The 14661-nt window shown below is 40.8% G+C and overlaps 1 protein-coding gene across 16 annotated transcripts in view; it reads right to left on the bottom strand.

Annotated features, from left to right (window-relative positions):
* Positions 1–14661, bottom strand: part of Nbas (NBAS subunit of NRZ tethering complex) — a 341775-nt gene that overhangs the window by 268262 nt on the left and 58852 nt on the right. For all 16 annotated transcript variants that reach the window (NM_001427446.1, XM_087554759.1, XM_087554760.1 and 13 more), the window contains exons 13-19: positions 14146–14209; positions 10164–10357; positions 8888–9145; positions 7699–7824; positions 3410–3561; positions 508–648; positions 160–238 (exon numbers count right to left, since the gene is read on the bottom strand). In NM_001427446.1, the coding sequence (NP_001414375.1) occupies positions 160–238; positions 508–648; positions 3410–3561; positions 7699–7824; positions 8888–9145; positions 10164–10357; positions 14146–14209 (1014 nt within the window). The remainder of the gene's footprint in view (positions 1–159; positions 239–507; positions 649–3409; positions 3562–7698; positions 7825–8887; positions 9146–10163; positions 10358–14145; positions 14210–14661) is intronic.

Here is a 14661-nt window from a genome sequence, read left to right as displayed (position 1 = left end):
CAGTTTTTACCAAAACCCTTCCAATAAAGAACTTGACTTTTCAGTAAATGAATTTTCCCTTCTAAGTAACCTGGAAAACCAAAATAGGAGACACTAGGGCAGGGATGGCGTGTGTAAGAACAGATGGTGCGCACAATGGCAGCTAAGGGCACCCCTTACCTCATAGGTTGCAAGCCGATCTAAGAAGGTTAGTAACTTGAGTCTACAACGGCACAGCTCCTTTTGTTCCAGGGTCAACCTATGAGGAAGAACTCGATTGAGCTGCTTACATTTATAGACAAAAGCCTCTGTTCACTGACACATGCTGTCTGCCTGAGGTAAAAATGCATGAAAATAACCCGTGTTCCCTTTAGCCTATAGTTCTTATAACGATATGTAAAATCATGAGGGCTAAACAAAAGTAATGCATTCACATTGCTGAAGTAGCCTAGCGACTCGGACTATAAAGAGTATAGGGCAATGACCAGACCTTATTTCCCAGTGAGCAGTAATGAATGACGGACTTACTTTGAAAAGTTCACTAATTTGAGCAGTTCATGTCTCTTCTTGAGCTCCTTCTGCCGTTTGCTCTGGGCAGGCTCTTTGTGTGGTGGGGAAAGTTCCTCATAGGTGATGCCATCAAGGTCTACGTCACCAGGTAAGGTAAATCTGCAAAGAGAAGAGAACTCATCTGATTTCTATTAAGTTGATTTTGTTTCTTTCTTTCTTCATGTAATGAAACGTTGCTTTACCCTACTGTGAATATTTATTCAATTAAGTTAATTTTTACCAATCAGAAAAATATCTCTTTAAAATTCTGCCAAGCAGCACAGTTCATTCACTATTTCCATGGGACAAGAAATGAGGCTAAACAGTGACCACAAGACATTTAAAACAAGGAAAGGACATCGACCTGGGGAAACAATGCATATGATCAGATGAGGGGACATTCACCCAATATAAAATGGGTATAATAATTTGAATCACTTCTGTCTATAATCTATCTTTAATCCTCTGTTTTTGGTGGAAGCGAATGATTAATTTAATGCATCACTAAAGTTTGAGCTGATAGTCAAAGGATGTTACAGAACATACAGAGGCGAGTGATGAATGACTTTCATGGGGACTAAAGATAGGCCAAGATAATGTTGTTTTCTGATCTGCACTATTCTACCTTCCACAGTCACAGGAAGTTCTACTTGGTTACTGTGCAGAACTCTCAACACAGGTACAGCCATTTAGGGAACTTCATTTTAGAATGCTTTTCTATACCATGTACTGCTAATCATGGGACACATTTTCATATTTGTGATGGGAATATTCAACACGTAGTTCTTCTGACCTATACAGTACAGTATGATCACAACATTCATTCTGTAAACCTGGCTGGGATTCTGTCCGTCTCAAACAACCTCTCATCTGCCTCTCCTTGCCCTTCCTCAGGCTCTCATACCCAGAGCCAGGCTCACTGGCTAATAGACATCAGCTTTTTCAGATTGCACATATGAAGTAAGTCCACATATGACTTCATTTACTTTGCTATGTCTTGTTACCGACATTCACTTCCATTAATATGGCTGCAAAGGGTAAGCCTTTGTCCCTATTTTTCAAGATTGATTGCTTTTATTTTACGTGTATACATAAGTGCCTGCATCAATGCGTGTGCACCATGATCACAAGTGGTACCCACAGAGGCCAAAAGACTGCATCAGATCACTAGGATTGAAGTTACAGGCAGTTGTAAGCCCCCGTGGAGCTGGGAACCAAACCTAGAACCTCTACAACAGCAGTAAATACTTCATTTGTTTGTTTGTTTAAAGATTTACTTACTTTATGTATGTGTGCGCACACAAATGTACATGAAAACTGGATCCCCTGGAACTAGACTAAAAGCAGTTGTGAGGTGCACAGTGTGGATGCTGGCAACCAAACTCGGGGCCTCTGAAACAGCAACAAGTGCTTTTAAACCCTGAGCCATTGTCTAGGCCCAGCGTTGTGGTTTTATGGCAAAGGTGACCCTATTAGTCAACTGTGTAAACGGGCTGCATTGTTTATCTGCGTATCTGTTGATGGACACCTTAGCTGATTCTGTCTTAACTTCTGTGTCTTAGCTGTTTTAAATAGGGGTATACATTTATCTCCTTAATAAAATGCCTTCATTTCCTTCTTAACAAATATACATTAACAGAATCCCTGAATCACATGGTATTTCTCTTTTTAATATCTTGAGGAATATACATTTTATTTTCCATGATGGTTATATGAATTTACAGTCTCACTAAAATTGTGTAAGAATTTCTCTTTCAAAGGCCATCCAGAGACTGCCCCACCTGGGGATCCATCCCATATTCAGTCACCAAACCCAGACACTAGTGGGGATGCTTGCTGACAGGAGCCTGATACAGCTGTTTCCTGAGAGGCTCTGCGAGCCTGACTATACAGATGCGGATGCTTGCAGCAAAACATCTGACTGAGCACGGGGACCCCAATGGAGGAGTTAGGGGAAGGGCTGAAGGAGCTGAAGGGGTTTGCAACCCCGTAGGAAGAACAACAATACCAACCAACCCAGAACCCCCAGAGCTCCCAAGGACCCATGGAGGGACCCATGGCTCCAGCTGAGTATGCAGCAGAGGACAGCTTTATCTGGCAACAATGGAAGGGGAGGCCCATGTGAAGGCTGGATGCCCCAGCAGAGGGAAATGCTAGGATGGTGAGGAAGGAGGGAGAAGTGGGGGGGGGGGGGGGGAACTCTCATAGAAGCAGGGGGAGGGGAAATGGGATAAGGAGTTTGCAGAGAGGAAACAGGGTAGGGTAATAACATTTGAAATGTAAATAAATAAAATAACCAATAAAAAAAAGAATTTCTCCTAATCTGTGACCTCAATAACATTTATTATTTATTATCTTGTTTTATAACAGCCATTGTAACTGGATTTAAATAAGTTGCTGTGGTTTCGATTTGCATTTCATAGAACTAGATATTATATTATTTATAACTTAACATAGTATAAATGCTAATCTCATTTAAATTAGTTAATTATCAAGTATATACTATCATTTATGTCTCATCAAAGTCCCAAATGTCTGGCAGGCAACAGCTTGACAACAATTTAAAGCCATTACCATATTACTGACTGACATTTGGCCAGTGTTAACCGCTGTGGGACTTTCCTAAGTCATGTAAACCAGGAAGGTACTGAGTGTGTCCCTACAGGTGGTTAGTGCCATGGAGCCCCAGCATCTAAGAAGCCTGAGAAGACCCGGTGTGACACAGCATCAAGCCACTGCCTACAAATACGTTTAACTGGAAGAGAAGGCAGCGCCAGTCACTGCAAAGCTTCAACAATGTGCTCAACACCTCTCTGCCCAATGTGCAGCCTGAGCTTTCTCCAAGTCACCTCTGCACTGAGTGCAGACCTCCAAAACCAACCTGCCATCATCCACGCCCTTTCCTATAGCGACGAGAGCCTCCAGGTCTGTGCCTTTCAAGCCATACTGCAGCAGTTCCTTGGCAGCGTCCACATTCTCAGGAACTCTCTCCAGACACTCATGGAGAACCCAAGACCGCTTCTTGATTTTACTCTACACACAAAGACAAGTAAACAGAGGCATTTAAGAACACACTGCACCTTATAAAACCTGATGCTTACTTTCTAGAATTACAACTCCACAGAAGGAATTAGCGGCATTAGAGAACTTGGTCCTAGGTAACGCCTTACAAACTGCTAGTTCACTTCACATTTGTTCACAGCAACTGGATCGGGAGCTGTGATTCCGCAGGATTTTGTTTTCAGGTTTTGTCTGTTTGTTTACATTTTCATAAATATGCTTTGATCATATTCTTTCCCCATCCCCAGCTCCTCCCGGATGTTCCTCACATCCCTACTGAACCAACTTCATGCTCTTTCTTCCTCTCTTGCAAAGGGAAGGGGTGGTTTAGGATCAATAGAACAAAAACCACCAAAATGAAACAATACGTGCAAAAAGGAAAGGGGAAGGGGGCGGGCGGCATGTAGTTCTTTATGTGTTGGCCAACTACTCCTGGCCATGGAACCTGCCCTAGAGTGTGGGTGACAGTCTGTGACACTCCACTGGAAAAACCTGATTCTCCATCTCCCAGCAGGTATCAGTTGAAAAGAGCTTCTTGGTTAGGGGTGGGACTTTGTGTCTACTTCCCCTGCTCAGTGCTAAGACCCCATCTGTGCAGGGCGTGCACACACTGACACAGCGATCTGTGAGTTCATAGGTGAATCACTTCTGTGGCGTCTGGAAGAACCCTTAGTCTTCATCTTATAATCTTTCCTTCTCCTCTTCCACAGGACCCGAGTCTGAATCCCAGCCAGGCTTGCTGCTGTCGATGCCGGGTAACAAGAAGCTTTGTGGGTTAGGAGCACAGAGCAGTGAAGGAGGGCAGGAAGAAAAGACTCAAAGGGTGGGGAAAGCACTAAGCAGCCATGTCCATACTAAGAGACAAATTTCAACAGCATCCTTTTTAACTCTAATGAGCCACAATGAAACACAAAGCCATAGTATTCTTTTCTACACGTATAAAAAAGATCTTTTGTAGATACCTATAATTTGTGTCTTGAATATAAAAGAAAGAATATAAAACAGAGAAGTAAAATTTTGCCCCCTAAAGTAGTAAGCATATTTAGCTTCAAAACAGATGCACACACCACAGTTACACCTTTATTGACAGTAAAATCTATCACACAGTGTGAAGCCGACTCACTCACACTAAGTCACGGTCTGCTGTTCGTCAGAAGGACAGAAGACCAGTGCTACCCTTCCAACTGCTCCTTCCATCTCCAAGATCTCTGATTTGCCCTCTTCCTAGACACATCTTAGTTACCCGATAATTCACACCCTACATTTCTCTATACATTCTACCATCAAGTAAGTCTAAATCACCTAAGGCTTGTCTACATCATCAAAACACGATGGCAGGAACACTGTAGGATTCCCTTGACCCCAGCCTGCTTCCTTACACACCTTTCCTCTTACTCCAGTCTTGCTCTACACAAATCCATCATAAATCCATCACTGCTTATACTACCCTAAATCAAAGCCAAGTGATCACAAGCTTTCATCATCCATCCAAAGGCAAATCAACACTCTTCGCTCCTGTGTCCAGTGTGCACTACCATTACTCACCACTGACTCACTTAATAAACCTCGGCTCTCCATGAAATGCTTAGTGGGTGTCTACTATGCTTCAGGCACTGACGTGGACATGAGGACAAACAATAATGACTGAGATAGATTTAGCTGTCACCCAAATGAGCCATGTCACAGTCTTAATTTGCTCCTTCTGCTTGTACACTCGACAATATCCCCTCTTCTGACTCACAAAGGCTGATTTTGAACTTTTATTACAGAGAGCCTTCCTTTATAATCCCTGGGTCTTCAGTGATCACAGCTGCCACTGTGCTACAGGTTTGTGAGCATTCTTCTGGTGTGGCTATGCACATGCTAAGTATGAGGCCCTCCTCCTCTCTATGAGCTCCGTAACAGCAGAGACTGCCTGCACACCTAGTTACACCTCTATCCTCTCATTTTTGGCACCGGATCCTACCCGATTTTGGATGGCTTGGCAATTGCTCCATGCCCAAGCTAGCCAAGAGTTTGTGGAAATCCTGTATTTCACTGAACCAAATATTTTCCAAACAAACACAAACACAAACTTTGCTTGCTTTACCTGCACCCCAGAGCTCCCATCCTAACCACACGATGAAAGATGATAAGGATGGGAATGGTGCATTTCTAAGCCCACGGCAAACAACTCCGCCTTCTCCCTTCTGCTGTTGGCCCTGACGCTCACTCTCCACTGGCAGCCAGTATAAAGACTAACAGTTAATCATACTATTTGGTTGAAATACCAATGCCTTACAAACACTTTCAGACCACAGTTTTGATTTAATTATTCACATATGTGAACATTTAGACAAAAAAAATTACCATGAAATTTTCCCAGCACTTTCTAGAATCTTCCTAAAGGCAAAAATGTTTTTCTCTCTAAATATGAGATCAAAAGCTCCAAACCTTTAACCTCATCCCATGAGTCTAACTACTTCCTGGCAGAGATGTCAAGGGTCAAAACACACAGGCTTGTACCCAGACATTATATGTTGAGAAACCACCCCACCAGAGTAAGAGCACACGTCCTTAATCCCAACACTGCAGGCAGAGCTGAGTAGACCTTCATGAGTTTCAGCCTAGCCTGGCCTACACAGCACATTTCAGGCCAGTCAGAGTTAATACAGTGACATTCTGTCTCAATACAGACAAACAGACAGTAAGACAAAATACTATCCACAAGGTAATGGATTAGTGCCCAAAAGACTAGCAAGACCTGTCTCTTCTGTCAGTGTCCTCTGACATTCAAGGATACAGCAAAAAGGGATCCATCCGCAAACCAAGGTGAGTGGTGGTATCACTAGGAACCAATTGGCTGGCATGTTAATCGTGAATTTCCAAGCCTAACTTTTTCTTGCTCAAGATGCTGAGTGCATATTTGTGCTATAGCAACCCAAACTTACTACTAAGGTGCATACTAATTATAACATGGAGGCCTGCAATAAGGATCCAACTGTGGGGTTTAAGCCAAACACACTATATTTGACAAGTTTATATGTCAGTTGTCCATTTACTCCGAGTTTCCTCTCCAAGCTGGTGTACTGACAGCACATCTTATCGTTGACGGAGTGAGCAGCAGCAGCATTACAGACAGCTCTGACAGCCACTGCAAAGGACAAGATACTGCTCTCCAGTTCACAAGCACTTAGGGCCTCTTCCCTTGGTCCTCAGGTCTGAGAGTGTTGGGGGAAGGAGACAAGCCAGGTGGTACTAATGTTGTCCTACTGTTAGGACATCTTAACACTGGATATCAGAGGCACTCCTGTGAGTAGATTCTTCATACCCAATCTCTCTTGCATCTATGTGGGTGGGAAGCATCTCCACATAGGAGTAGAAAGTTTTTCTTGCTAGTCCTAGTATGGTTCTTATTACTTACCAACCCTGATTTGTGTGCTGCTTCTGGGAAGTGTCCTGCTTGTTATTGTTAGCACCTGGCCTTAATGACCTTCTCAGCTCACTGGTACCTGAACAGGAGACATCCAGCTACTCTTTCCATATCATACCAAGACAACTAGAGACCAGCTCTGATCCAAAACAATACTAGAAGTTCCCTTCTATGCAATTTGTCCCAACTACTCTTTCTTCAACAATGTACATCCCAGTAGAAGGGTCTGCTTCTAAATGCAGTCTCTTTTTTTTTTTCCACATGGAGAGGTTTTAATGGGAGAAGGAGATAAGGGGGAGGAGTGAGAGAAAGAAGAGAAGAAGAGCGTAAGTGCAGTCTGTTGGTCTGAAGGTATTCCTTCAAGTTCTCTTAATCCCTTTATTCATAATCTCTGGTTGCCAGAAACACGAATCTCCTCACTGAAACTCTGCTAGTGGTTCTTCAGTAGGTAGGCCTTAACCAATGTGGATGCAGAGAGGGACAATAATGGAAATAATCAGGGAAATGGCTAGATTATCAGAGAATGTATATTCGATATCTTCACCATCAAATCTTATGCAGAAGCAAGAGATTCTGACAGTTTATTCTAAGAAAGCACTTCTTTACCTACACAAATATTAGTGTGGGAAGTTCTCTAGAAACAAAAGATAATCCATGGATATAAATGTTATCATGTTACCATAACTATTTATACATACCAAGTAATTCTGAATTGAAGCAATGTTGACAGCTGACTTCCTCCATTGCCTCTGATAGACAAGGTCAGTATCCAGGCCGTAAGTGTGAGCCAAAGACAAGGCTTCTTCATACTCTTCACTTTCAATCTTTGTCAAGGAAACAGACATGAGTGATGAATTACCCATGAGCCCATTCTGATGAGAGGAAGAATCAAGACACTCACCTGGCCTGTGCAACAGGTTATGAACACACATGCAGAGTGTCATCAGAAGCTCACAGACATTCTGAGAAGCAGCTAGATCAAGAATTCCTTTAGCACTTTAGCAAATATGAAGAAAAGCTCTCATTTATATTTCAGACGACGGCAAAACCTGAGACTAGAGGCAGGTTGCAGTCTAGCCCACGTCAGTGCTCATTCAAAATATTACAGAGCACAGCAAATAGCCCGGTAAGCGGCTGTGCTGGCCACACAGGCTTGGAAGGCAGATGCTAACATCTTCCCTCACCACCTGTAGTCTAGTAGAGATCTGGACTTAAGTACACCGAAGAGGAACAGCGGAAGGCACACAGCAGGGAGCCAATACCTCAGACTAAGAGCAACAAGATGGTTCAGTGGGTAAAGGTCCTTGATACCAAGCCAAATGGCCTGAATTTCATCACTGATAGAAAGAAATAACCACATAATAGGAGAGAACTAACTCCTGCAAGTTTCCCTCTGGCCTGCAAGCAAGCACTATGGAACATACTAAAACACACACACACACACACACACACACACACACACACACACACACACACATATGCACACACACATGTAAGGTATAGGTCGAAGCTGGATAAACATCTTCAATTGCCTTCTACCTTTTACAACAAGGCAAGGTCACACACTTAAACCCAGAGCTCACTTTGGGGATTCCAGTCTCTGCCTCCAGAATAGAGGAGCTACCGCAGGGCTACAGGCCCACCGGGCATTCAGCTGGATACTAGCCTCTGACTTCTGGCTCTGCTTTATCCTCAGGCTCTCTTGCAGCCCCAGAATTTTCTATCACTGCCTTGTAATTACTCAGTTAGAAAGAGGACATTATTCTAAAAGCTTATGAAGCTGATATTTTAACATGTCAGGGAGCCAACATGTCCTCCTTTAATTTCTCTCCTCAGTGAAATAGTAGCAACTGTGCTACAAAAGCAGGGTGCAGCAGGACTGCTCACCTTCCTCTGATAAAGCTCCTCTGGGGTTGTGGAGCGCAGACTCACAAGGCGGTAGTTCTTCGTGATAGTTCGAGGCCGTTTCCGAGGAGGTGCGAACCTCTCCATCTCCGTCACTAAGTAAAGGCCTTGCTTGATGTACCCGAAATAGCGAGCCTTGGCAGAGGTTTCATGATCCCAGTCAGAATCCACGTCGCCTTCATCCTCTTCTCCAGCCCTCATCTCCACTCGAGACCGTTTGGGGGCAAGTTTAATTTCACACTAAATTGAAAAGGGAGATGTAAAATTAATGATAAGAAACTAGAGACAAATTTTTTAAGAGCTAATGAAAATATATTTTAATTATACTCTGGGTTGATTCATTACATGTCATTCACAATGGATCCAAAGGAAACAAAGCAAATCAAAGCCCTAAGATATCCACGTCCATGTGGCTTTCAACCTTCTAAAGCCAAAGGCCATTAATAATATTTGCATTATCTGACAGAATATAAAGGCTGACAGTGTGAATTTCTTTAACTACTAATATACCTGCAGTTACTGTAAAAAAACAAGAAGACAATTTAGAAAACAACATGAAGGTATTTATTTCCCTTGCCAGGAAAAGGCTTCTGATGTCCATTTTATGCAGTCCACCAGCTCCACAAATGCCAAGCGAGGCTGAGCGCCTGGCTTCCAAAGATAACTTTCATTCAGACTTAACAGAATTGGCTTGGAGTTTAAATTGCCGTTTTCTATAAGGGAGATCTCTGACTGGAAGACAGACTTCAGACAAACGGATACCTGTCACTGTACCCTGCAGAAGTAAAGCTACACAGGACTGTGCTCTTGGAAGACATAATAAGAACTCTAATGACCAAACACAACTAAAAAGAAATGGCCTCTACTCTCAACTCTTTCATGGTGATAAAAGTTTTTCCTGAAAGAAGAAAAAAAATTAGGTCACCATCCTTTCACTAAATACTAATATAAACATTAAGTAATTCCTAACCAAGCATTGACAGCATTCTACATTTTCAAATGGCTCATCTAGAAGAAAAAACAAAAGAAAGAGAAAATGATTAAGTCCAGCGAGGAGGAAATGTTTTAAGGAAACAAAATAGCTATAAATGTTTTTATTCTCTTAGCAATATAATACATTTAATTCATGGTTGACAGGATATTTTATTTCAGTAAGACTTATGGTTAAACACAGAACTACATGACATACACAAATAACAAGGCAAATAGACAGATTTCTAACGCAATGTGCATTTACTGTCACAGGGAGAAACCTCACCTCCAAACTTAAGAATCCCCCATCATGGGTTGCAGTGACCTGTGGGGATGGCTCAAACCATTCACAGGATTTTCCTAGTAAATTCTTCAAACTTTTGGATGATGAAACAGTTAATGCACCAGAGCATCGAGCCAAGGTCACTGCGCCATCTGCCCACCAATTGACATCAATCAACGGATAAAAGGACTCTTTATCTAATAGGAAAAGAAAATTCAAACACATTAGAAGTGATTTAAAAGCAAATATTTAATGTAATATTTTAAAATCCAAGTTATTTCATATTTGGAGGTCCTCAAAGATGCTTTAAAAATGGGGAAAAAATAAAACTAAATCCATCATTCAAATTCTTACTCAGGTAAAGATAGAAAAGGTACAGCAATTCAAAGTCTGCCTAAGTAGCCACAATCAGCCAAATCTATGAAAGGAAAGAGTAAGTAAATTAAGGTCCTCTTCCTCAAAACAAGGTCACTGTGGGAGCTCTTGCTTAGCATTTGTAAAACTATGTGTTTGGACCCAAAGCGGAGGAAGCTTACTGACAGGTGGGGAGATGCCTCGGCAGTTGAGAGCAGTGTGCGCTCTTCCTGAGGACCCCCAATGCCCAGCACATACATGGCATCGTACATCTGCATGTAACTCCAGTCCAGGGCTTCTGACACCTCACACAGACATATGTGCAGACAAAACAGCAATGCACATAAAATAAAAAATAAACATTGAAAACAAAAATATAATTATATACCCAAGAAAGAGATACGTAACAAGGTTCGTGATCTTAAACTGAAAAGTAAATGTGAATAAATTTCACATATACATTATAAAAGCTCTTAGAAAATGTCCTAGATCATTTTCAGACACTTATTTAGTAATTAAAAATATATAATATTTAAAAAAAATAACAGCTTCCAGGGCTGATATGCTCCTAAACATTTAACAGAGGAAAAAATTCAAGAACAAAGAATTTTGAAGCTAAAAGTAATCATGGTTCATCAACCTGAGGGATTTAAAGAGAAATGTCATGGTATTTTGTTATAATTTCAGTGTACTTTTTCTTAAGCAGTGGTTACTCCACTGTGGATATGATACAGCTTAGTGATGCCTGTCACAGTGAGTCACAGAATTGAAGGCACATGCAAACTCAAAAAGAAGAAGGTTAAATTAGTTAGCCAGACTGAAAACAACTCATTATTACAATCAAAAACAAGAAACCCTAACAGATTTCTTTGGCTAGAAACCTTGGGCCATTTGTTAAATTCGGAGTTCCTAGATGTATGCCTGCATCTGGGTATGTTCCCAGCAGCTGGAAGGAACAAATGCGACCATCAGTAAAGAAGAAACAGGAAACGGGAAAGAAGCAAGCATGATGACAACATCCACAAACTCTAGGAAACAAGGAAGCAACAAAACATAAACATCCCTGAGGCAGAAAGTAAAGGGAGAGAAAGGCTCATCCACCAAAGTACAGCAGAAAGCGCTCTAAATACAGGGGAAATGAGTACAAGATCAGACACAGTGAGAAGCCACAATAAAAATGAATCGAAAACCAGCCCGCACTGTTAAACGTTCCAAGAGGAAAAACTCTACTCTCAAAGTCAAAACACAAAATTCATGTCCAACCTCCCAGCAGAAGGCAACAGAAAGAATGGAATAACAGGGCATGTGAGGCCCTGAGGTAAGTCACTGCCAACTATGACGGCAATAAAGTCATCTTTTAAAAAAATCAATAAAGGAGCGAAGGTGCTTCAAGCTGAAGTGTCAACTGAAAAACATCCTAGCTACCAAGCCAGCATTGCAGAAGGTACTTAACAGAAACCCACACATGTGTGCAGTCTTAATTCTAAGAGCATAGGAAACAATAAATTTTATGAGGAAGAGAAGAACAAAAGAGAAAAGACCAACCATGTCTAAGTAAACCCCTGAAACGAACAAGGACTGAAAGAAAACAACATTAACTGAACCAACCAGGTAAACAAGCAACAAAATTACACGAGTCAGCACACCCTACTGTAACAACACTAAAGATAAACGGTCTTACGTTTCCAATTAAAAAGCCAGTAGCCGATTGGACTAAAAATCAAGAGGCATCATTGGGTTATCTACAAGACACATCTCATTGGCACATCCACACAGACTAATATTAAAAGGTTGAAAGCTAATATAATCTAAGACAAGCAACAGTAACTACACCTATATCTGATAAAGCCAAAATCAGTCAAAGAGATTTTTAAAAGGCTACTACATATTAACAAAGGGAACAATCATGCAGAATATATAACAATTATAAGTACATAAAGTGAACATTAGCAAACACAATTTCATAAACTGCTAGACAGTAAACAGAAGAGACAGTCTGAGAGTCAACACTACCACCTTAACACCTTCCTCTACTGCACAGACGGATCATCCACACACACCCCTTCAAAACAACTACCACACAAACTTGAGAGCCAAACTTCACCATATCAAATGGACCAAATGGACATCCAGAGTGTTCTATCTAAGAGCTTTGGAACATGCATTTTTCATAGTAGCCCATGGGGCACTCTTAGAAATAGATTACTTCTTAGGCCATAAAGCAAATGTTACCAAAAATAAAACAAAAAAATAACAATCATCTCTTGGTTGTATTGGATCATAGTACAGTAAAAGTAAAATTTAATACCAAGAGAGAAACTACAAAATCCACAGAAACTGAACATTCTTGAAAGATAGGCATGTCATTAAAGACATCAGAAAGGAATTTTTTTTAATTCCTAGAATCACATAAAAATGAAAGTACAACTTTTCAGAACCATTGGGACCCAGCACAGATGGGTTTATTAAAAGGAAAGTTTATAGCTAAGGGCCTTTACATTTAAAACTCAGAGTGATCTCAAGTAAACAATGCAGTAAATCAGTGCCGGGGGTTGGGGGTTGTGGGAGAAGCCAAACGCAAAATCAGCAGACTAAGAGTTAACGATGTGGAATTAATGAAGTTCAGACTAAAAGTACAATACAAGAATAGAAGAAACAAGAATTGGTTCCTTGAAAAGATGAAATTGACAAACCCTTAGCCAAATTAACCAAAGAAGGAAAAAGACCCAAGCAATAACATGAGAGCTAATGGGATGGGCATTAAGACAGCACCACCAAAATCCAGAAGATTATGACGGAATGTCGAAAACCTGTACTGCACTAAAGTGGAAGGCTGAGAAGCAATGGGGTAAATTCCTAAACTCATATGACCTGCTAATATTAAATTGAGAGGATGGAGGCATTTGCAGCAGACCTGCTGCACGAGAAGACCGAAGCAGTAGAGTCGGAGAACATCAAACACACCAACCCAGGACAGAACAAATCCCTGTCAAACTTCACCAGACCTTAAACGTCAGCATTCCCCAAACAGTGCATAAGACTGAAAGGAGAACACAGGAACAGACATGTCTCATCATGCCAGGATTAGCCTAATAAAAAGCTACAAGAAAGATCAACAAGAGAGAAAACTATAAACTTAAGTTCTTTTCTTTAAGTTCTTAATAAAGTACTTGGAAACCAAATTTAATAGCACATGAAAAAGACAGTATATCTAAGGCCAAAAAAAAAAAAAAAAAAAAAACAAAAAACAAAACAAAAGATCTCTCATTTTTTAATGTTTTAATCTACTATTTTAAACAACTACTTTCACTTAACAGTAAATCTTGATTTCCCCCATTCCTCATTCCCCAAAAGAAATATCTGCTTATCTTTAAAAAAAAACAAATTATTTTAAATATAGAAATGCATAAAGATTTTAAAGAGAAAGACCTATAACACTATCAAACAAACAAAAACCATAAAAGGAAAAATAAAACAAAACAAAGCATTCGTTCTGCTGCCTTGCTAAGATTCCATGGTTGTTCCAGAGTGAAACAAGAGATTTTAGAACCTTTTTATATTTAAAGACCACTTGAGCAATAAGAGGACCCCTGTAAAGCTGTAATAATCATATTTCTTATACCCTACTCACCTTTTACTTTCTTTCTCTTCTCAGGAGACAATGTCCAATCAGGATTAAGCTCATCATAGCCTGGCTAAATACAAAGATATGTACATAATTTTATGAGTCAAACATGTTAAGAAAACTATGAAAAACTCACCAAGACCTATGAAATTTTTACAATTAAAAAAAATACAGAAATGATGCTTTCCCTTGATCTCTATTCCAATCCAAGGCTTCCTCAGCATTAGCATTTGGGGAAACAAATGACACTGGACTTAATAGTCACAGACAGGAACTAAGACTCAATATGTACACAAAAGACAGGATACAAAGTTGATAACACAAATGAAAGCTAGCCACCCTGTTTCTTCTATATCCATACCCCACATTACAGAGTAGTGTCTGTTTTGCTGTAAGCAAACACTGGCCTGGGTATACTCCAAGCTGCTTGTCCACTATGTACATACACTGAGAGGAGCAGCCCGTAAGATGCGCATGACTTACAATGGAGTATACCCAGGCCTTAGAACCACACAAATATAG

The sequence above is a fragment of the Rattus norvegicus genome, chromosome 6 (genome assembly GCF_021556685.1).
Source record: "Rattus norvegicus strain SHRSP/BbbUtx chromosome 6, alternate assembly SHRSP_T2T, whole genome shotgun sequence".
NCBI classification, from domain to species: domain Eukaryota; kingdom Metazoa; phylum Chordata; class Mammalia; order Rodentia; family Muridae; genus Rattus; species Rattus norvegicus.
Note: the sequence above shows the minus strand (reverse complement) of the source record. Positions and strands in the feature narration are given on the sequence as shown.